At 45.1% G+C, this 23615-nt stretch overlaps 2 protein-coding genes across 20 annotated transcripts in view; one reads left to right on the forward strand and one right to left on the reverse strand.

The window, feature by feature from the left end:
* Window positions 1–6251, forward strand: part of LOC102936148 (probable E3 ubiquitin-protein ligase HERC3) — a 113888-nt gene extending 107637 nt beyond the window's left edge. For all 7 annotated transcript variants that reach the window (XM_027828932.3, XM_007066645.4, XM_043545132.1 and 4 more), the window contains one exon: window positions 4635–6251. In XM_027828932.3, the coding sequence (XP_027684733.3) occupies window positions 4635–4843 (209 nt within the window). In that variant the 3' untranslated portion in view covers window positions 4844–6251. The remainder of the gene's footprint in view (window positions 1–4634) is intronic.
* Window positions 6252–11250: 4999 nt separating this feature from the next.
* Window positions 11251–23615, reverse strand: part of FAM13A (family with sequence similarity 13 member A) — a 194422-nt gene continuing 182057 nt past the window's right edge. For 11 of the 13 annotated variants that reach the window (XM_043545143.1, XM_037896862.2, XM_043545140.1 and 8 more), the window contains 3 exons: window positions 21003–21199; window positions 20610–20711; window positions 11251–18509 (listed from right to left, as the gene is read on the reverse strand). In XM_043545143.1, coding sequence (XP_043401078.1) covers window positions 18383–18509; window positions 20610–20711; window positions 21003–21199 — 426 coding nt within the window. In that variant the 3' untranslated portion in view covers window positions 11251–18382. The remainder of the gene's footprint in view (window positions 18510–20609; window positions 20712–21002; window positions 21200–23615) is intronic. The other 2 variants (XM_037896867.2, XM_037896866.2) reach the window with 1 other exon arrangement.

The raw sequence follows: 23615 nt of genomic DNA on the forward strand, positions 1-23615 counted from the left end.
ATCACACTCATAATCATATTGTGGGGTATATAAATCACCCTCCTCCTCCTCCTCCTCTGAGAAGGAGGAGGTTGAGAACTCGGTTGCACGGGAATCTGTAATGGTGGCCATCTTACCCCACCTCACTTGCGACTCGGCTTGTAATTTAGCAATGACTCGATTGCAGTGACCATGAGAGGCTGCTCTTTTCCACCCCTGATTCTCCTGCATTAGCGCTCAAAGGGCAGATTGAGCATCTTCCAATTCTTTCTCTAATTCTCCTGCCCAGGTTGTTGACATTTCTCAGACAATGCCTCCTTTTCATTAGTGACCATTTCCAGTGTCACTAAAGAGCTCAAGATGGAGGCTTGAGAAGCCTGCAGATTGCTCTCAAGGAGCTGATGAGCATGCAGTTCTCCCATCAATTGCACTTGTAAGTCCTTCAAGGCTGCATGGACCTGACTCAGGGCTAGTCTACACTGGTAGCGGGGAGTCCAAAGGTGCTCTACACCAACAGGAAAGAGCTTTCCCATCAGCATAATAACTCCATCTCAGCGAGAGGCGATAGCTATGTCGGCAAGAGAAGCTCTCCTGCCAACCTAGCGTTGTCCACACTGTCACTTAGGTTGGTGTAACTTATGTCGCTCGAGGGGTGGATTATTCACACCCCTGAGCAATGTAAGTTGTAACAAAGTAAGTGGTAGTGTAGACAATGTCTCAGCCTTTCATGGGTTTCAGAGCCAGCCTTCCAGCATCCTAGAATTAGGGCCTTTTTTCTGATAATCCTTTTAGGCTTAGTAGTCATGAACTTTCCCCATTGCTCGTGGAGCGAAGCCCAACGGGCTTGTTGAGAGTCCACCAAGAAGGCATCTCAGGACCACTAAGGTCCCCCATGGGAGGAGATATAACTGTGTACTTCTTTCTTCATCACCCTCTTTTTGTAGAGGCTTTAGCCCACCACTGTCTGTCCTCAAGAGACTGACATAGCATTCCCCACCTGGAGTGCATGGTTGCAATCCCTGACCCCAAGTGTTGTAGTTTTACAAAACTGGTAAAAATCCTCATGGGGGCACCAAGTGTTATGAACTGCCCTTCCCCCCTAAGCAATCCCGTCACGTTTGAGAGAGACCAGCTGGTTTAAAAAGTTATTGAAAACTACAATAGGTTCTAAATATATGATCCTAGGTACAACTACAGCAAGTAAGTAAACTCTCACTCTCTGCTGGGTGGTCTGGCAAGGCGTGCTAGCTGCAGTTAGATGAATCTGTTTCTCGGTCTAGAGTCTGTCCCTATTGCACCACATGCCACCCAGAGACACTCTTAACACACCCATATATGCTCCTGAGCCAAAAAGGGTTGAGAAGCACTGCTCTAGGCTATGTATGCGCTCTGTGACAGCACATAGCAGCATGTCCAGACATGCCTCAACCATGGCTCTCACTACTGCTAGCAAACATGAAATACCTACTGAAAAGATAAACGTTAAAAACAGGACAGAGTAGTGGTGCCTTATCCCTGGGGGACACAGGGGCCTCTCAGGTTGTGGCCTGTATGGGGGCTCTCCAGTCCCTTAACAGAAGGCACTTAGGGCATCAGCTTGGTTTCTGTAGTTTCCTTCTGAGGCGTGTGACTAGAATTCAAGACACGTGGCCTAAACAGCCTGTTCAGTATCACCCAAAGTCAGTAGCCCTCTGAAGCAGGGGGATCAGAGAGTAAAGTTGGAGGTAGCAGAGGTCATGCAGGGGTCAATGAGGAAATAGTTGGAGGCAGCTGGGATCATGGAGGGGTCATTGAGGGTGAGTCTGGAGGCAGTGGGGTCAGAGTGAATAAGGCTGGAGGAAGATGGGGGTCACTTAGGGTCACAGAGAGGAAGCTTGGAGATACTGGGGGTCATACAAGGATCAAATAGGAAAAATTTGGAGGAGATGGGTCACAGAGGACAAATTTACTGGTAGGTGTGGTCACAAAGGGGTCCGTGAGGGTGGGTATGAAAGCAGTGAGGTCACACAGGGTCAAGGAGAGAAAGACGAGAGGTATTGGAGTTTATGCAGGGGTCACTGACCCCCCTCAAGACCCAAACTATCTGTAAATTTATCCTTTGTGACCATCTGACCCCAACTGACTCCAGATTTTTCCTCCTTGACACCAGCATGACCCCCTGTACAGTCTGCCTTACGCTCTGACCCCACAGCCTCCAGCCTCACACTCAGTGGCCCCCTCCATAATCACAGCTACCTCCAAAATTTTCCTCATTGATGCCTGCATGACCCCCACCACCTAGAGCTTGTCTCTCTGTGACACACCGACTTCAAGAGCAGCCTGGTTTAGATCACAGCTGAGAATGCCACATTCAGGACAGACTAGGAACCAGGTCAGACCCCACCCCCCAAACTGGTGGTTTATTGTTAGAGGTCACTAAACGAGTAACAAAAGTGAGCTCCTGTGTCACTTCTACGAGTTAAAAAGGAGCCAAAACAGTCCTCTAGAGGCAATCCAGCCCATCTCGCCACCCAGACAACTGGATTTTTGTGATGTAGGGTTATTAAAACCAAAACCAGCACATGTTAGTTTTTTCCAGTTCCAAAGAACCAGCCACACACCCAGGTCAAGATATAGCTCATGCCTTACCCAAAGACCACACTTGTAGCCAATCCTCTGGTAGCTAAAAACTAAAGGAAGAGTTATTAAGAAGTTAAAATATACATTATAGTTATTTCCGAGTTTGTAGATTAGGATAATACCAGTGCTGTTAAACCTCCTAGTTTGCAATAAGTCTCTCTGGATCACCCAGAAAGATTTGGGGTCATCAGTCCCTTATTCAAAGCTTCCCTTTGTTAGAAATTGTAACCCAGAGATATGAAGCAGGAATGAAAACAAAGAATGATGTCACGGTCTGCAATGTATGCCTCTTAGTCCAGGTGCATGGAAAGGTACATACACAAACCTGGAGGCCTGGGTCACATGTCCTTGCTGAGTCATGAGGCGTTCGTTGGCTGCATGCTCCTGAAGAGACCTCAGAAGGGAACCCTGGAAGAACTGATTTGCCTGTAAGGGGCCATCAAGCAGGCTGGCTAGCCCAGGTGTAAATCTGTCTTACCCAGAAACAACAGGTTTGAGATACAAGCACACAGCAAAGTTTCATAACTTCATATACAACGATGTATGTCCCGCTAAATAGGATAGCCATACTTAGTAGATGAAAACTTTTCCAATGATACCGAACACAGCATACTTTGTACGAGATTTATCACAATTTGGCAGCAGTGATGATACATTAATGTGAACATGGTCTCCTTTCTTTCCTACAGTGTCAGACAGTCTATAACACAGAATGCCTCTCAATGTTTCCTCATTGACCCTCCATGACCCCCATTTCCTCCACCCTATCTCTGTGTGACTCCATTATCGCTAAACTCACCATGAGTGACCCCCGCTGTGACCCCCTATTGCCGCCACGTTTTTCTGCACTGACTATATAACCCCCACTAGCTCTAGCATTGCTCTCCTTGCCCCATGTGACCTCAGTGCCTTCAGACCCGCAGTCATTCACACCTTTCAAATTTGAAAGCAGTTGGGGGTCAGCTGGGGTCACTGAGAATGAATTTACAGGCAATTGGGGTCATGCAGAGTTCAGAGAGGGTGAGGATGAAGCCAGGGAGGTCATCTGAGGACACAGACCATATTGCTGAATTATTCAGGGTCACAGGGAAGTCAATGTAGAAAAATTTCAAATCAGTTGGGGTCAGCTGGGGTCACTGAGAATGAACTTCCAGGCAATTGGGGTCATGCAGAGTTCAGAGAGGGTGAGGATCAAGCCAGGGAGGGCATCCAAGGACAAAGACACTAGGACTATATGCATTGGGGGGGTCACAGAGAGGTCAATGTGGAAAAATTTGAGAGCAGTTGGGGTCAGCTGGGGTCACTGCGGATGAATTTACAGGTAATTGGGGTCATGCAGAGTTCAGAGAGGGTGAAGGTCAAGCCAGGGAGATCATTCAAGGACACAGCCCCTAGGGCTGAATTATTGAGGGTCACAGAGATGTCAATGTGGAAAAATTTGAAAGCAGTTGGGGGTCACCTGAGGTCACTGAGGATGAATTTACAGGCAATTGGGGTCATGCAGAATTCAGAGAGGGTGAGGATCAAGCCAGGGAGGTCATCCGAGGACACAGACCCCATTCCTGAATTATTGAGGGTCACAAGGAGGTCAATGTAAAAAATCAAGTCAGTTTGGGTCTTCTGCAGTCACTGCGGATGAATTTACAGGCAATTGGGGTCATACAGAGGTCAGAGTGGTTGAGGATGGAGCCAGGGAGGTTATCTGAGGACACAGACTCTCGGGCTGAATTATTGAGTGTCACAGAGAGGTCAATGTGGAAAAATTTGAAAGCAGGTGGGGTCAGCTGGGGGTCACTCAGAATGTATTTACAGGCAGTTGGGGTCATGCAGAGGTCATTCAGGGTGCGGATGAAGCCAGGGAGGTCGTTTGAGGACACAGACCCTGGGGCTGAATGTTGTGGGACTCACAGACGTCGATGTGGAAAAATTTGATGTGCGGGTTTTAGTTGGTGACAGGATTTGCCGTCCAGTTTTGGTGCCTTCATTCGTGTGAGGTTGCCTTCTTAAAGTTATGTGTTTTGTTTCTGGTCTCTCAGTGTTCCTGACCGGCAGTGACCGCATCCCTATCTATGGCATGTCAAGTTTACGCATCATCATCCAGTCCACGTCGAGCGGGGACCAGTACCTGCCCGTAGCTCACACCTGCTATAACCTCCTCGACCTGCCCAAGTACAGCAGCAAGGAGACCCTGAGCGTGCGGCTTACACAAGCCATCGATCACTATGAGGGCTTTAGCTTGGCCTGATCGGCAAGCGACAGAAACGGAGACAACAAATGGAGCAGGTTTTATTTTTGTGAAGTAATGGATCAGAATGTTTTTTAAAAATATTAGAATCAAAGGACACGGAGGCCTAGCATGATACTGTCCACTCTTTCTGGGATTTTCAGCAGGGAGAACGTGTGCACTGAAGTCTCGAACCCATCAAACAAAATCAGTTCGACTTTTTTTTGGTTAATTGTTTTTATTGCCAGCAGTTGCTTGCAGTTTTCTTTCCACCATCTCCATTTTTTCTTTCCGTCATCCTCAATATTTTGATCTTTGCTGCTCCTTGTGTTTCTGGCAGTGGGTGAAATGGTGGATTTTTTTTGAACTGTCCAACTCTCCCTGCTTTACTACTGCCCTCTCCTCCCCTCCCCCTGCACCCAACCCCCAAATGCAAGCTGGGTCTTGCTTGCAAAGAATTGCTACATCTCATGCCCACTACCCTCCTCTCTGCAGGACAGTTGGGTACTGCGGTGGGGGCACTATTGTGACACTTGTCTCCAACCCCCCCTTCTTAAGGTACACACTCAGTTTGTTTGCACCAGACTCTGGATTTTGTGTTTTTTCTTTTGGTCTCAAATTTCGATTGTGTCTTTCCCTGCTTAGCCTTTTTAGAGGGTTCTCTTGGGGGCAAGGTCACGTCTTTTTAGTTCTGAGGAAGAACAAAATTTGGAAATTGGTTTCCCAAATTGAATCTCTACCAGTATAGAAGTCTACAGTGTGGTTAACCTAGTCCTAGTTTCCCTCCTCACAGGCAAGTGATCCTGATCAAATGTGAGATGGCAGCTCCAAGAAATCAGAATCAAATCCACAGGACAGTAGATCAAACCCACGGGCTTGTAGATGTTTGGAATCAGGGGTTAGTGCAACATTTCTACTTTCTACTTGACACTTTGTGTCTCCATTAAATGCTGGGACTTAAAGGCAATCTTTGTTATAAAGGTTTTGTTGATCACATTTGAAATGTACATTAATGCTTCTGGGTGGGTAAGAGGATGAATTAACCACCCATTTCCCAAAAGATTAGTGAGCCCTCTCCTGAAACCCCCCCCCCAACATGATCAGTTAAAGTGGTGAACAATCTCTCATTTTCCAAGAATTGGTGTAAATCTAATTTTAAACCCTGTTGGAGAATGGACATATTTATGGAACATACAAGATTTATATACCATGTTTGATATGTAGTACTGAACTTTGCACCTCTCTAACGAACAGTTGTAGGCATGGGTTTTTTTAAAATGTGCTGATTACTACATTGGTAGCTTGTCAGCCTCTTTATAATACAGCATTAAAGACAAAAATACAGCTATAGAAAATGTTTATTTTCTATGTGTGTGTGTGTGTACATAGTTCAATATTATGCAATAAATTTGATGTTTAATTCCCCGGTCATTTGCTCTCTTTGTTTGAAGGTGTGGAAGAGGGATGGAAATATTCGGGGGGGGAGGAGGGGGGTTCAGCTTGGAGAGAAGTGTGGTAGGAAAGTATGTCTTCCTCACTCCACTAGGCTCTGCTCGCTTCAGTGGAAGTGCTGATGGTGCTATAGTTCTCTTTCCTCTGCCTTTTGCTCTACACCAAGTGACTTTATGAGTATATGCTATAACTAATGGCTTCCCTCTTGCATCAGAAAGATGTATGTTAGTCAGCTTCCCTTCAGCTGCACCAGTAATATGGAGCAGACAATTCAGTTATGTGGTGGGAGAACCTAAAGGACCCCTTCAAATCAGGGCTTCCTTGAACAAACAGTGTGAGAGTCCCTGCCCCCAAAGCACATATTGCCTAACTAGCCAAGATGGAGAGAGGTAGTAGTATTCCCATTCTATAGATGGGAACTGAGGCAGAGAGACACTTGTCCAAGGTTGCACAGGTAATCAGGGGTACAACCAGGAACTGGGTCCAGCTATTTGGAGTCCCAGCTAACAGCTGTGCCATCTTTCTTCTCCTTGTACCCCACTTTGTGGAGTGCTTTGAGAGCCACAGAAGGGTGGGGCTAAGTGTGTGCCTATTTCTATCATCTTCTCTGAGTACTGGTCTGTCAGTGCACAAGCAATTCTGTAAAATGGTGTTTTGAGTATCAGGGCTCAGTCCCAAAAGCAGTTCATTACGGTGTCAGGCTGTGGGCGCATGAGAACTTCCCCAAGCTGCAGGAGAGAGGAAGAATGTTCTCTGCTGGCTTAATCTCCCAGAGGCTACTGAAGCCAATCCGGGAGATTTTAGGCCGCTAAAAGTCCGGCAGCGCAGTGGGGCTAAGGCAGGCTCCCTATCTGACCTGGCTCCGCGCTGCTCCCAGAAGTGGCAACATGTCTGGCAGCAGCTCCCTAGGAGGAGGTGCGGGCAGAGGTCTCCGTGCACTGCCCCCGCCCCGAGCACTGACTCCACAGCTCTCATTGGCTGGGAATGGGGAACCATGGCCAATGGGAGCTGCGGGGGCAGTGCTTGCAGGCAGGGGCAGTGTGCAGAGCTGCCCGTGAGCCTAAGAGCCTTTGCTGGACATGCGGTCACTTCTGGGAGCCATCTGAGGTAAGTGCTGCCCAGCCGGAGCTTGCATCCCAAAACCCCCTCCCACACCCAAACTGTGTCCTAGAGCCCGCACCCCAAACTGCCTCCTACACCCCAACTCCTTGCCCCAGCCCTGAGCCCCCTCCTGCACCCAAGCTCCCTCTCGGAACCCACACCCCAAACCTCCTCCTGCACCCTAACCCCCTGCCCCAAGCTCAGCCCGGAGCCCCCTCCCACACTCTGAACCCCTCGGCCCCAGCCCAGAGCCCGCACCCCATCCTGCACCGTCGCCCGGTGAAAGCGAGTGAGGATGAGGGAGAACAAGTGACGGAGGGAGTGGGGCTGAAGTGAGCGGGGGTGGGGCCTCAGAGAAGGTGTGGGGCCTCAAGGGAGGGGCAAGGCAGGGCAAGGGTGTTTGAGTTTGTGCGATTAGGCAGGTGGCAACCCTGTGCTCACCAAGATGGTTTTTTGGTGCTATTACTGTCATTACAACCTGGAAAAGGGAAAGCTGCTCAAAGCATTGATTAGGTGCACAGAGAAATCCTTTCCTTGTGTCTTTTGCTGCTGGAGGTTGGGATAACTATTTTCATTTCCTTTCATAGGCTGTTGCTCTGCAGGGGAGTGCAGGAGGGGACCAGTGCTTCACCCATTTTATTCTTTGAAGTGGTTTGGCTCTGATTTCTCTACGGTTGGATTCGTGTGGCTGGGGTATTGTGTATGCCCAAATACCCAAAACTTGTTAAAGGATGATCCTCAGGTGCTGTGGAGCTAAAAGCCCCTAGCCGTCGTTGTGGATGCAGTGGCAGCTGAATGCAAGAGGGGTGTGCGATGCTGTGTGGATTATGGGTGACCCTTGACAATGCTGTTGATACCACTATTACAAAATATGCCATATAAGGTCTCAGTGGAAAAGTTATGATTTGCCAAGTATGATAATCTTGTTTATACATTAGTAACATTGTATGGCGCGCTATAAATATGTGTGGCATATCTGTATCTCAAACCTGTGCTGTGTATCTATGTGACACCCCCCAGCCAGATTGGCATCAGCACTTTCTAGCCTGCCTGATGTCCGAGCAAAGGCAATCAGCTGTACAATGAACCCATTGAGAGAAGGCTGGTATGCACCTATGAGTCAGCAGGACACCTAGGGACTTGCCCGTGGACAGGGGACTCTGCTTTTCCATGCCCATGTTCGGTAAGTTTGTGTTTAGGACAAAAAGTACAAACCACATGGCAAAAGGTTGCTGCTGCTTCTCCATTTTGTCTTCAGTCCTGCTTCTTTACGCTGGAGTAACTTCTCTGGAAGCTGAACAAAGGACTGAATGAGTCCTCCAAGCTTTGGATGCGTTTCAGAGGGACTCTCCAAGCCAGCAAACTCACCAACTGCTAAGAACCTGATATATGGACTCTGAAGCCTTAGTTATATATCTAATTGCTTTACCATCTAACAACTCTCTTCTCATTCTTTTCTAATAAATCTTTATTTTTAGATACTAAAGGATTGGCTAGCAGCATGGTATTTTGAGTAAGATCCAAATTAATATTGACCTGGTAATGTGGCTGGCCCTTTGGGGTTCAGAAAAACATAAAGCGGGCTGTGTGATTCCTTTTTTCAGCTTCTTGATAACTAGTGGCGGGATCAGGAGCACAGTTTGTGACTTGTTGGTCACAAACCCCTAGTTTTTGGAGAATCTGCACTTCTTTTTGGAGCCTGCCCTGCCCTTGGCATTTTCAGTGAGGGCTACTCTAGGCACCCTGGGTCACAGGGTGTTCCTCTTGGTGTCTCAGGCCCAGGTCCTCAAAGGTAGGATGGTGATCAACTTCCAGTCTGGTTCTCAGGCTTTGGAAAATACGGTAGCTATGGGAAGAGAAGGTGAGTGGGGAATGCGAGGAGGAAAAGCACAAAAGCTGATGCTATGCCCACGCTTTCAGAAGGACTTTCTCAGTCTCCTCCCCCGGCAGCACCCGAGTTCAATGCTGAGATTATTTCTAAGAAGCCATTGTTCATGCTTGCTGGAGGACAGAGAACTGCTCAAGGGAAGGGAGATTGGACATTTCTGTTCTCCCTGTCTCCTGCTACACAAACAACGTCGGGTTGAACGGATGCAAGAGGTGGCAAGTTCAACCCTGCTAAGAATTACTCTCTTGCACAACGAACCTGGGGAACTCATTGTCACCCAAGAGATTAAATCTCTTTAGCAGAGATTAAAAAAGGACTGGATATTTCTATCGGTAACTGAAGCCTCCATACTTTGCGCAAATAGGAGTATTAGCATAACCTGACATCTAGCTTCCAGGAGGAAATTGTCCGGGTGGTGGGGTGGGGGAAGGAGCCGGTTAGCCCGTCGCTACCTACTGCAGCGTCTTCTACTGAAGCATTTGGTACAAGGCACTGTTGGAGATGGGCAACAGGGCTTGATGGCCACTGGTCGGATCCACTCTGGCAGTTCCTGCGTTCCTGAGAGAGAAGCTGCTCTGGGTGCTCTGCTTCTGACGATGGGCATTGTGTAGCATGGTGGTGCTTAGAGATTATGACACCTGGCTTCTATGTGGCTGCTTCATTCTTCCAGCTAGGCAGCCTGTACCAACCAGAGCATGTATCTCCCATGGGTATCTCCCAAGATAGCTCTTCCTGTCTCAGGATTGGCTTCTACTCTACCAATGGGAATTTTGCTTGAGTAAGAAGTCCTTAGCTAAAGCCTCAAAGAGAGACAAGATGCTGGGTTAGAAGAGCCTGGCTCCTGAGTTTGCTTTGAGAGAAGGAGTTAGCCTGATTGGGTCTGTTCGGGAGAGAACTTGGATGGGGAGGAGGGACCTCTACTTCCCAGCCACGCTCCTGGCAGCAATCCTGCACTGTTCAGAGCAGCAGATGCTTTCCAGCCCCCAGAGTAAGAAACTCACAAAGCTTTACAGCATAGAACTCCTCCACTAAGGGAAGGAGGGCGGCAGCCTGGAGGGAGGTGGTCATGTGCACTTGGCAGCAAGTCAGCACTTTAATGCTCCAAGATTAAAGGAACCTGTGGGATAATTGGAGGATCACAGATGCTTTAAACAAGTGCAACAGTCCCTATCCCAGAGAGCCACACAGGGATGGAGTTTGCAATGCAATTAAACTGGGAAACTGGGCCATACCCACACCATTTTGCCACTAGGCAGCGAGTGCTAGAGTCCTTTAAAAATGGCTTTAAGTTTGCTTCTGTTCGCAGAAAACTCAAAGCTTTGAAGTGAGGGTGCGACTTGGAAACATGGATGCCTTTGGCATGACCTGCCTCTTGGTTTTTATCTTCCTGCACACTTTACAGTGGCATCCCCCTCTCTACAGCAGACTTATATAAGGAAGCTCCCTGTGTACCCTATGAGAAAACATATCAGAGGGGCAGGGGATGGGCTGAAGGGGGGCCCTTGTAAAAACTTTGTCATCAAATTCAAAGGCAGGTGGGGTGATTTGCCCACCTCTCGTGGGGCGCACACTTCTCTTTGGATATTGCTAAATCATCCCTGCTGCAGGTGAGAGAACCTAAAGCTCAGAAAAACACTCTTGCAGGGCAAACATTTTGCCTTTAAATGGCAAAGATTTATTTTACCAAATTAGCAAAAATTCCCAAGGCAGGATATACCTAACATTTATTTCCGCCCATGGTGATCAGTGCCAAATGTCTAGGACCAGCAGGGCAGTTTGTTAGCACCCCTAGTTCAGGACTTAACTTAGCAAGGCCCTCACCTCAGAACAATATCGTATTCTATCCCTGGAGATGCGTGCAGCTCCTTTTTCCTCTCCTCACCCATAATCTTCGCCAGCCAGATCCCTAATTAGGGTTACCGAGCCTGTTGATTGTTGCACCAGTCTCTTTTATTATTATCAGTTCACGCAGACGTTCACAGTGGCATGCAGTTGGCAAGGACTGCTAGAGACCTGCAGTCAAAATAGTTTTATTTCCTTTGTTTCATACAAAATACAATCATGTACAAAAATGTACACATAACATTTGTCAATCAGTTTACATTAAAAAAGACACTGTAGATTCAAATTAAATTTTGCTTACATAAATCATGTAAACATAGAACTGGGCCCACACTGGCTAAAATTTCATTATTTGTTAAATATGTCATTTGCACGAGCCGGTTATGAGTTGCTTTCATACAGAGAATGAAGTCTGCAAAAGTGATTTTTCTCCAGCCATGCATCTGGCTGTTACTGGCTTCTGAACTCCAAAATCAAATTGTATACACACACACTAACAGTCATTTGTGTAAATATATACCCCTCTATGTATATACATATGCACATAATAGAAGATGGTTTACACCAATGCATGCAGATTTCCACAGAGAGGCACAAGTAGGCACAATGAATACTTTGAACATACAGGTTGTAGCAAGCATTAAATACCCTGTGTCATACAGAACAGATAATATACAGGTTGGACAGAATTGGATGCCCCGCATGCCATCATGAATAGCTTGGATGTGCAGATCCTCTAGATGTACAAGGCCAAGAACTTTTACAATTCTTTTTGCCAAGGACAACAAGATACTTCAACAATACATCAAAATGTAAGGCTAGCACAGCATATGGTTCCTTCATGGATAAAGCTAATAAGGTAACCTGTAGAGGACTCACCAATCTCACGTCCAAAAATAAAGAGGCATTATACACTGCAAATGATGGTTTCCATGGGCAGAAATCTATTTGCCTCAAAAGAATGCGGCCTTTCCTCATCCTTTTTTGGTTTTTTTGTTTTAGTATCTGCTCATAAAAAGCATGTAGAAATAGGGTAGGAGAGAAAAGTGGTCAGAGGTCATTCTGATGAAACCACGTTCCATTCTATCTAATTTGCCCTCCAAACATAACTGTCTGCAACATTTGGAAAAATGAATATAATGCTGTGCATACTTCCCCTACATTTCCACTTCAATCTGCTCTGGGTGACCTTGCATTTCCCACCAGTGTTGACAGCAGAGGTAAATGCATTTTTGGTTGGCCTATCTGACAATTACAGCTCCATTCCTTTTGATGGGGGAAGAGGAAATATAGAAACGGTTAGTTCTGCTTAGTTTTCCTCCTTGTTTCCTAAAAGAGAAATTTAAAGGGACACTGTCAGGTTAAACACAGTGAAAACCCGGTCCTGTGGGTCCAGTGGGTGAAAACCCGGTCCTGCTGTAGTCAATGGCAAAACTCCCATTAACTTCAGTGGGGTCAGGATTTCACCCCATATATTTTAAAAAAATATTTTTAACTATGCTGATTATTCATAATGCATTAGGGTTTGAGACAGAGCGAAACTGCAGCAAATCTTCTCACCCATCCTGCGGTGTGTTTACTTTCACTCAGCAGGGACATGAACAAACACAGCAAGCAGTCTCACTTTCTGGCTTGCATGCACTAGCACACAGCTGCAACGCTGTTTGAAAACACGACCATAGGCATGTTTGCATTCAGATGGAAACTGGCTGACATGCACTTTAAAAAAAAATTACCCCAATATTAGGTTTTGAAGGACCAATATTTTTTTTAGCCTGGTCATGTCCCTTTAAAATCCTGGATCCTAAAACTCCATATCGTGCAGTTGAGGATAAAGTGTGGAATTTTCAATAGCGCTGAAGGAAGTTAGATGACTTCCGGAGGGAGCTGGGTGCCTACCTCCCTTAGGCTCCTTTCAGAAACCCACCCTAAATGCACAAACAGGACTTAAAAAAAATAAATGGCACTAAGTACCTCCCCCTTTGCCTACCAATAAAAAGACTTGCAGATTGTCGGAGTATTTGCATAAAATCCACTCACAGAAATGTCTCCTCCGCTCTCCTCACTGCCCACGTTAACTGGAAGGATTTAGAATGTCATCACATTTCCCATGTGTCAATCCCTTCCCCTGCTTAGTAGGGGCCACGCAGACACTTACAGGGAAACCAGAAAAGAAACCACTTTCCGAAATGGTGAGAGTTGGATTAAGGCTGCCCAGAAGCAGCCTGTCAGACTCATGTGTATGTCACCATGCAGGCGAGGTTCAGAGTCAGACCGATCTCACATATCTGTGAGGTCAGAGTCCCCACCCTTTTCCAGCTGGCACCTGGCCTTCACTAAGGGCCAGTTCCTGTGCGAATCAACAGGTCCGTTGCTGTGGACTCTAGGGGCAGCAGGATCAGGTCCCAACACAGCACAGGCATTTCAATAACCCAATGACTCCCTGAGGGGAAAAGCAAGAGGAAGCAGTCAAACTTATGCATTTAACTGTACTGCAAGGATTTTGGCAGGAAGTGGGCATACTGTCGATGCACTGAAAAGGTTCCTTCTTGTTCTGCAGATATTGCCAGCTCAAACAATGTTCCCGAGACACAGAATATCACTAGAGCCAGTAATCTCTCAACAACTAGACAGCACTTTTTAAGTGTGCACAGTGTAGCAAAGCACTTACTTTCTGAAATACACACAAAAATGAGAGACATTATTCAGAACATTAGCAGCTGCAAACAGGCAGCAGCTGTTAACCACATGCAGTGATTCCCCAAACTAGCACAGAGGCATAGCTAACAATAACTACTGCAACATGGCACCAATTCCAGAATTCAAAGCTACTTTCCTCTCCAGAATGAACAGGGGTGCACATATTCCACTCCCCCGCAATCACTGGCCACCAATCCAATTTCTCTCCCACATCAATAAGAATGTTGCTGTGGGTCCTCGCTGCGAGTTCCCTGGGGCATGGAAAATGTGAATAAGTCAACGGTACAACTCTGCATACCACCTGCAAAGCATTCGTGTGTGACAAAATCCATGCTATAAACACACTGCATGTTAACTACTGCACTAGAAGCCTCTGCAAATTTAACAAACACCGTACCTAAACACCAAGGCTGCAAATAAAGTTCCCTCTGACTTCTAACCAGCTACTTCCATTACAACCTAGACATGAGATCTGTACAGAACCAGGCATCGACTGTGATATCTTACTCTCAGTGATTTATCCACATTATACTACTAGACAGCAAGCATGCTTCTATTTCTGTTCTGTTTCCAGTGTGTCCAAATCACCATTTTGCAAACATTCCCCTAAATGGAAGTCTTGCTGAGATGTCACTAATCTATGCTTTTCCCTCTCAGGCACAAGGGCTTTTACCATGACTTGACGGCACTTATGAATTTTTGCACATATATGGAATAAAAACTGAATCCTAACAGCATGATCAAGAGATAAGATGCTTTAATTACACCATATTTAATATAAACATCTATTAATTGAGGGTTTACTCCAAAGTAAACAGAATAAAAGCAAATGCTACCTGTGAAAATTACAAGCTTTTGCCATCTTTAACTCTTTTACTTTTATCATTATATTTGTACCCTGTTTATCATCATCATCATCATTTTTAAATAAACCTCATTTATTATGTTAACATTTAGTAATACACAACCACGCACTCCTGAAAAAAACAAAAGGACATGTGTCGGTATCGTTCGAGGCCATGCGAAGCCAGTTACCAAACAGACCATAATGCCACCAGAGAACAGACTACAAGTTCTATTGCCATGGAAGTATATTTTGTCTTATTCCAACAGCTTACTCATTTTATTTGAAGTAGATACTTGTACTGCACTTCACTCCTATTAAAAGCACTCTCACTTGCATTCAAACATGTTCTCATGTAAACAGCAATATAAATTGGGTTATACACTCAAGGGCCTACAGTAAGTGAAATAACAAAGGAAAACTGAAATAAAAAAAATGATAGCAATGATTTGATTTTTGCATGAAATTTTTTGGAGGTGGCAGGGGTTGATCAGTACCTCAACGGCTATTTTGTGAATTGCAGTAAATTCTACTAAACTCAATCAGTTTGCAGGAGATACATCTCAACTGGTGCTATTCATTTTACGTTTTTGTATAAAGAACAGCTTTTTAACAACAGAGAGCTAGACAAGGATTTTTAGAGTACAATTTTGGCTATATAGGTTTTGTTATTAGCTTTCAAACTTTAAAAATATAATCTCTCTAAAGTGCATCATTATACTTATAATTTATATAAAGTATCTGAAATCATAGCAAGGTGCCATGTAAACAGCAGTAGCTAGGCAGTCAGAAAACCCTACAGTCTTATAAATTTAAAAACAAAATATTTTGCTATATATGGTTGGTCAAGAATGGTCAGGGGCAACAAAACAGTTAATTATCAGTACACAGTTCAAGCAGGCTTTTAACAACAAAATGTAGTCTTTGTGACTTCTGGAGTTTTGCATGATGGCTACAGACACTGATGGCTAGGTAATCGCAGCCACTGTAATTTAGGTATTAAGGAGATACGGCCCTGATTCAGCAAAGTATTTAAGTTTGTGCTTAAGTCGATCTCTACTCACAAGAACACCAGCCACAGGCTTGACTTCAAGCATGTGCTTATTTCAATAGGACTTGTCACATGGTTAAGTTAAGCATGGGTTTGAGCACGTCACTTAACTGGGGCCTAATCGTACAAGAGGCAACCAGCAATACTAACTTCTGAGGAACCCAGCAGCCATTTTTGTCCTACCATTTCTGCTACTAAACACTACTGTCATATTAAACAGTTATGCCCAAAATACCCAACCCTCCCCTGCACCTTTTCAACTGGCATAAAGCTGGTTTGGAGGACAATGGCATCACTATTATTTGCTGGAACTCTCAGACATCTTGCATGCAGAAGGGAAAGAGGACTGTCGTCAGCCAATCCGGCCCACATTTTCAAACGTCACCTCTGCATGTGTGTGCCCAGGTATAGACATCTCTGGGGTCTGATTCTCAGAGGAGCTGAGTGCCTACAACTCAGAGGTCAGTGGAAGCTGTGGGTGCTCAGCATCTCTGAAAATCAGGCCCTAGGCTGGGCATCCAAAAACTAAAGGCTACCTTTTAAAATATAGGCTTCAATCTCTCCTACTTCTCTTATTTCTTCTAGGTGGAGGGGATAATTCTGTGATCGATGAAGAACAACCTGGAAAATCCCCCTAAGTGCAATGAATTTGGTGACTAGCAAAGAAAAGACCCAACTTATACTACCTCTTACCAACTGGCGCTGGCTTATCTTTAATGTACTACTTCTCAAGGGCCCTGTCTGATGCCTGACAGTTCTAGATAAACTTGCCAGGGTTCATGGATGGGGAAGAGAGAGACATTTCTTTTTAATATGTTTTGAGATACAGAAGCTATTGAAACACGCTGTAGATGTTCTGTATCTATTGTGGCGAGAATCAACATAACATAGCAACGTGGGGGAAATGCGCTGAGGGAACATGAACTGCCACATATCTTGGAGCCAGACTGTCCTTGTACGTAAGCATGGGGTAGGACATAGGCAGGCTTCCCACCTCCTCATCTGACCTACACCAGGGCCAAGCACAATTGCAATCCCTGCACTCAATATCCACTGCCCTGCTCCTCCACATTGGCTCACTGATGGGATCAGTATGTAGGAGGGAGTATGCTGGCTTGCTCCATCTACATGCAGCAGGGATGAATCCTGCCCTGAGAAGTCAGAATTCTTGCCCTAGTTCCAAGTAAGGGCCTCTCCCTGGGCTGTGTGAAGCTGCACATTGAAGCTCTTGAGGGTGATGCAAGGAAATAATGGAGGCCAAATGCTCAGCACGACAGTAATAAGAGCCTTATACTTTTTTTGAGCTCATTTCCCTTCAAAATAGCAAATATCTAACATCAGCATCTAAAACACCTGTCTATAATTCATTCACAACGTTTTCCTTTCTAAAAATTGTTCATGTTGATTTGAGTGTGTTAAGTTCCAACTTTTGACCTCAGACTCGCACCCTTCCAAGGGCAGAATTTGGCTCAAAGTTTCCCATTTCCTGAAGCATCCTCTCTCCTCCAAAGTATTTAAATTTGCAATTATGAGCAGGAAGAAAAGACCATGAGTTCACTGTGTTCTGTATCCCAGTCTCTGCAATTCACACTGAGTGCTGCAATCCATGTGGTCCTACCATTTAGTGCACAAAAGAACAAACCTTCGGCTGTGTGCGCTATAGGTATATGGACTGTCCAGCTCAGTCTTTCATGTCAGTATCAGACACTGAAAGATTATGAAAGTAGTCTGTTTATGTTGATGTGGACAGATCTTCAATCTGCTTACCAGCTACCTGAACGGGGAGAGCTGTAGTGTCAGAGTAGCTCGTTCATTTCAATATAACATCTCAGCTACTAAAATCCAATAGGATTCTGACTGCTGCCATCAGAACCTCCACTCTGATCCAAATGCCCCATCACAGTCCTTGTGTCACAATTCAAAATGCCAGCTAAGATGACCCGGCAACTAAGCGTACTGCTGAACTTCCTTTGACAGTGCTTTTCTGATCAGAGGCAGCTACCATCTACCTAAGCAGAAGTGACAGTTAGAAAACACATGGGTAAGAAAATCAAACGCTGGGAAAAGTCACACTAAAGGCCAATGCAGTAGGCAGGGTGTTGATTAATAGCAATTCTCCAGCACTCAATGGGGTAACCGAAAAGGCCAAATTCCCAAACACCAAACCTACAGGTAATTTGGGAGCCTGAGCTCACTGTCACTGTAGCTGAGAGAGAACAGCCTCAGGACTTCCCAACAGCAGGAACCGTGTGTCACGTTCCACTGGAAAGGGCACTCGTTTGGGAAAGAGGAGGTTATTGGATGATTCACCACTATTCATACCAGGCAGCCTCTCACTATGATTCTCTGGAAAAACATAATCTGACTCTGATATGCTAAACATGACAGAATTGGGAAGCGAACCAAAGCTAAGGACCCTTTCCGCGCAGTCTCTGAGCGTAGCATCACCTCTCTCTTGCTGGAAACCCCAGTCTAAGTGACTGGCCTGGTGGCACAATGGACTACAGCAAGTGCAGAGAGCGATGTAAGCCACCCTTCCTCCACCTCCCACCTCTAAAAATGGCCTTTCAGTTCTTGGGGAGCTGCTAAGCCCCTCATTGTAGGGCTCCTGCTGCACCATTCATGCATTCATCTGGTTGTCTCGGTCTCTTCTTAGCCACTCTACGAAGTCGATCAGCTTCATTACATAATCTTGGAACTAATATCTCTTTTACTGATCAGCACCTCCAGCAACCTCAGCTTTGCCTTAATCTGCTTGTATTCATTGTATTCTTCAGCCATGGGAGTGCGATCTTCTTTCTGGACATTTCTAACAGAAACAAGGAGGAGATGTGAGAATTTTCTGGCAGGACACTACTTCCCCAGCTATCCCCCACTCCGTTACTTGTCATCTGCAGAGAAAAATGATGAATGTCATGTTTAGTTAGCTACAAAAGGAAAAAAAGGTGCATAAACTAACCTAATAATGGGGTGTGAAACTCAGGATATTTCTGTGTCAAAGCTGAAAGTGATCCTGATACTGTTCTAGAGTCAGAACATATTGACATTCTTGTATCAGAGCCAGTTATACTATCCCCCCAGACTTCAAACAGTGTTCAGCTTATCATGTCTTATGACAGCTTCCTGTTCCATTGAAACTCTCTCACTGGTTATAACAGAAGCTATTATGAGTGGGTACCCCTTTCCAAAGGTATAAAAGTTTCCATTTCCAATTCTGGAGGGTCATGGGATAACAGACCATAAGTCTGTCAATGGAGCAAGACTGAATACTGCCCATCCTGGGATCTGGGCCACACATTTTGGGCAGAAACTTCTGCGACGACAGAAAGAAGGAAACTTTTTGTTGCAAGTTAACCCCGGGTCCTTTTTGAAGCTGCGGAGAGATTCAGAATGTTAGAAAAAGTCTCTGCGAGTGATGAGCCACGGGACAAAAGGGCTGGTGAGGTAGTCAAAGGAGCATAAATAGATGCATTTAGCACATGGATATTATCAGCTCATATGCGACATAGATACATGTCCATGTGCAAGTGTGTATATACACACACACACACACACACACACACAAACACCAGCAGCCGATGCAACCGAAGTGAATTCCCAGCTGCATTCTTTTTCTGAGCTCTGATGCTGTACACAGAGTGAGTGCTTGAGCTGCAGGCTTATGGCCAGATTCTCCACTCAGATGCACTTGGTTTATACTGAGGTCAATGGGAACCATGCTCGTACAAGGAGAAAATTCGGCTCGTAGGGTTTATGATATCAGCTGAGCCCCTCCCCAAAGTGGGCCTACCTTTGTGTTCACTGTAGGACCATCTTTCCCCCTAGAGTACATATTTTCAGTATCCAGAATCTCTAAAGTCTAGGGTATAGCATGTTATCTCTCATTATGGAGACTCAAATATGGAATAGACTCTTCATATACACAATATGTTACAAGAAATCACATGCATTTAACTATCAAGTTTCACATTTCTTTTTGAGAGATGATTAAACCTCATGTTGCACTGTTTTACAGTGCTGCTATTTAACATTAATTTATTTAATGAATTACCCATTAAGTACCAAAGTAGTGTTTGCACAGACCAACAAATGGGAGGGAGGGATAGAGAGATACATTTCTATAGTGTCCCTTCAGACAAGATTATTCTTCTGTCCCAAAGAATTACATTCCTAGGAGTCAGTCCATGAGTTGGCTCTAGATTTTAACTTACGGTTTATGTGATTTACTGCTCTGAGCACATTAGAGGGAGCTTGGAACACTTGGATTTTCATCTTGGGTCCGTTGCTGCGTTTGGGACTTCTGAAAATTTTGCCCTAAGTCCTTTAGGAGCCTAACTCCTCATGGGATTTAGGTGCTTTTGAAAATTTTACTCTTAAACTCAATGGGCTGTGGCTCACAGAATTAACGGGAAGACTCTCAGGCCTGGTCTACACTGGGGGGCGGGGGGAATTGATCTAAGTTACGCAACTTCAGCTACGTGAATAACGTAGCTGAAGTCGACGTACTTAGATCTACTCACCGCAGTGTCTTCACTGCGGTGAGTTGACAGCTGCCGCTCCCCCGTTGACTCCGCCCGCGCCTCTTGCACCGGTAGAGTACAGGAGTCGACAGGAGAGCGCTCGGGGGTCGATTTATCGCATCTAGACTAGAAGCGATAAATCGACCCCTGCTGGATGGATCGCTGCCAGCCGATCCGGCGGGTAGTACAGACATACCCCTGCTGACTTCAACAGGCTTTGGAACAGATGCTCTGTATCCCAGCTTCCCTATCAACAAATTGAGGATAACAAAATGAGGATTAATTTGGTAGCATACATAGGGCACTTTCTATTTTCAGAGCCTTTTGCTCTCAGTAAGTATTACTGGCAGTAGTTATAGAGATAGATGGATGAATTAGAAATGAAATACCTTCCATTTTGTCGGAAAAAATTATCTTCAAATTCTCTCAATTTTTTTCTGATCCGTTTTTTCTCTTCCCTGACTTCTTGGAGCTGCTCTAAGAGTTCTGGCCTGTAGGGTTAAATTATAGATATAAAAATTACATAGAAAATTAAAATGGGAATGGTATAGTAATTCTACAAAAACATATGTAGCCAATCCTACAAACACTCCCTAACAAATTGACACGACTCTTAAGTTTAAGAATGTGAACAGTCCCATCACTGATCAGCAAAACAAGTAAGCATGTGTTTAACTTTAACCATGTACTAAGGTCCCTCTGGCTTCAATGAGATTTAAGCACATGCTGTGGTTTGCTGCATCCAGGCCCACACTTGGTATAGTTCAAGAAACTTGACATACATAGAAGCAGCATGGAGGGTAGAAAGCCCCAGGTCCTGGCTACTCTTTGAAGGCATCTTATCATCCACTGGAGAAATGAAGCCATCAGCCTCATCTTCTAGTTGATCCAGGAAACTCCGCACGCTGAAATCTGGTTTCAGGGTGACTGTGAAATCTGGTTTCACGCTGCCGTCCTCGTCGGAACCCTCCTCTTCCTCCTACAGAAAGAGACACAGTGCCCCCATAACAAGAGGTTACTACTTCTCTCTGTAGACACAACCCGCATATTATATTCTTTTACCACAAGCACTGGGCTACAGATATGGAAAGAGGTCGACAGACAGAGACAGCACCTTAATTGCTCTAAGATTTACAGTACACTAAAAATATCAGTAGTAACCAGTAGTAATCAGTAATATCAGTAGTAACACAGAGCCCCAACCCATTATTAGTAGAAACCACCACCACAAATTCAGCTTTGTTAGTGAGACAAAGTGAGGCAGAATCACCATGATGAAAAAAATCAGAATTCTTGGCATCCTGCTATTTTTTGTTCATTTTCAGCATTCTTGATTAAGCTACAAGTACTTCCAAACTTGACAACCATTGGACGCCATGTCTCAATGGTACCAGTGTCTTCTCTCTGTATCCTCCACACCTAAGCCCCTCAGTGATTTAGTTGTGACAAATCCACAAGCTGCCCAATTAATTTGCATGAAACCTCTCCTGTGGTGGATGCCTCCCAAAGGCTCTACAGCGCTTGGCATGTTGCTGATAACTTTTGCATATGGTGATGATAGAACACAGCAAGGAACTGTCAGAACCAGAGAGCTAAAGGACTGATTTGTGTTGTAACAAGGAGTTACAAAGGGAGGGTTTGTGATATTTCAGTCCAATGGAGGAGTTCAAGAATTAGACTGTATCTTGATGAACCTATAACATTAAAAAGTTGAAATACTTTAGCGAGAGCGCTTCCTTCAAGCTACATTTGGGGGCCCGGCTAAGTGAGAGCTCCCTGCGTTTACAGCTGCACAATGTGAAGGGCTCTGAACAGCCAACTACACCCCCACCCCCTGGCACTCCCAAATGAGGAACCTGTTCTGGGATTGAGTTATTTGTTCAGACCTTGTTCCGGCTTCTAACCAATTGGTCCCTGTCCTCCTCTCGCTTCAAGCTACGTTGCTGTATGCCAGTTGTATGCCACAATATAGGTAGCAAGGGAATGAGACAGCAAATGAGATAAAAGAAATAATAGGATAGGGAAGAAATATTTCAACTAGGGACTGACACATGCCTGGTTCAGCAAGGTACTGACGCACCCCTCTAGCTTTAATGAGCTCCTGAGCAGTCCCAATGAAGTCTTGAAGGGAACAATGTGCTAACACGCACTGCTGAATTGTGGCTAAAAATAGCAACTTCTTTTGCCGGTTGTCCTGTGTTCCCTTTGCTAGTATTGCAGTTGTTTCTATAAGATCTTTCTCCCTTTCGAACCTAGATCTCCTTCTGCTTCATTCAGAAAGGAAGCAACAGAGGCAGATTCAGAGCTTGTGTACTCAGGTCAGAACCCACTGAGGTCAATGATGTGTAAATGGCCGAGTGTATACCAGGTCTGGATTTGGCCTGTAATCATGTATTTATGAGGTCCGTGGCCTTTCCCATGGAAATGTGATATGAAGCCACAGACTGAGAATTACGACAGATTGAGCACCCACTGGCTAGCAAGGGAGAAATGAAATAAAAACAGAAACCTAAAAACATCTGAAGGAAAACAGCAGGGAACAGGTAAAAGATAACATGATTTTTGATTGATGATTAGATTTTAAAGCTTTTCTAGAGACAGACCATGACACAGCTTCACTGCCAGTTATAAAACTTAGGCCAAGGAAGAATGACTTCCAGTGCCTTCCGTTGTGTACTGTTCTCACACCTTATCCTGCTGGCTAATTCAGAGAGCAGTGCATGGGTTTTTGTATCCAGGTACAGGGTGCTGTGCATACTAGCCCTAAGTGCTATGATAAAAGCAATGAAGAATGGGGAAGGCAACAACAGATCCTGCTCAGATGTCCGGGAGTATTTGCTACTCTCCTTTGCCATAGGGAGAGAAATTTTAAAACTGATTACTTCGGGCCCCTCCCCCTCCAGAGGGTGGTGGATATTATAAGTCACTGAAGTCTATCCCAGTGGGGCTGGTTCAAGTGGCTTGTTCCAGTTCGAACCGCACTGCACTCGCTGCCACAACTGTCAAGGAGCAATTCAAAACCATGGTAACAAGCTTTTGTCAACTGGAACCAGAGGGATGACAAGACACCATCAGACACAGCACAGAACTGTCACTTGTCCGGGGCGTTAGTGCCTCGGATTCCAATTTATGGTCACAGATCATCTGCAAAGATTTAAGCTCCTTGAACTGAAGGGGGCGAATCAGGAGGCTCCTTAGTAAGAATTCAACTGGAAATGCCTCAGACAGACGTGTAGGAGTATGATTTTAAATGGGCCTCGACCTGGCCTCTAATTTTGTCCCCACAATCAATTCACTTATGCAGTTACAGTCTGATTGGCTACAGGTGACTATTTACATCTGCAATCAATTTATTTTTAATTATTTTTTCACCTTTGCGGGCATCTATTTGGAGC

This window comes from Chelonia mydas, chromosome 4 (genome assembly GCF_015237465.2).
Source record: "Chelonia mydas isolate rCheMyd1 chromosome 4, rCheMyd1.pri.v2, whole genome shotgun sequence".
Classification (NCBI taxonomy): Eukaryota; Metazoa; Chordata; order Testudines; family Cheloniidae; genus Chelonia; species Chelonia mydas.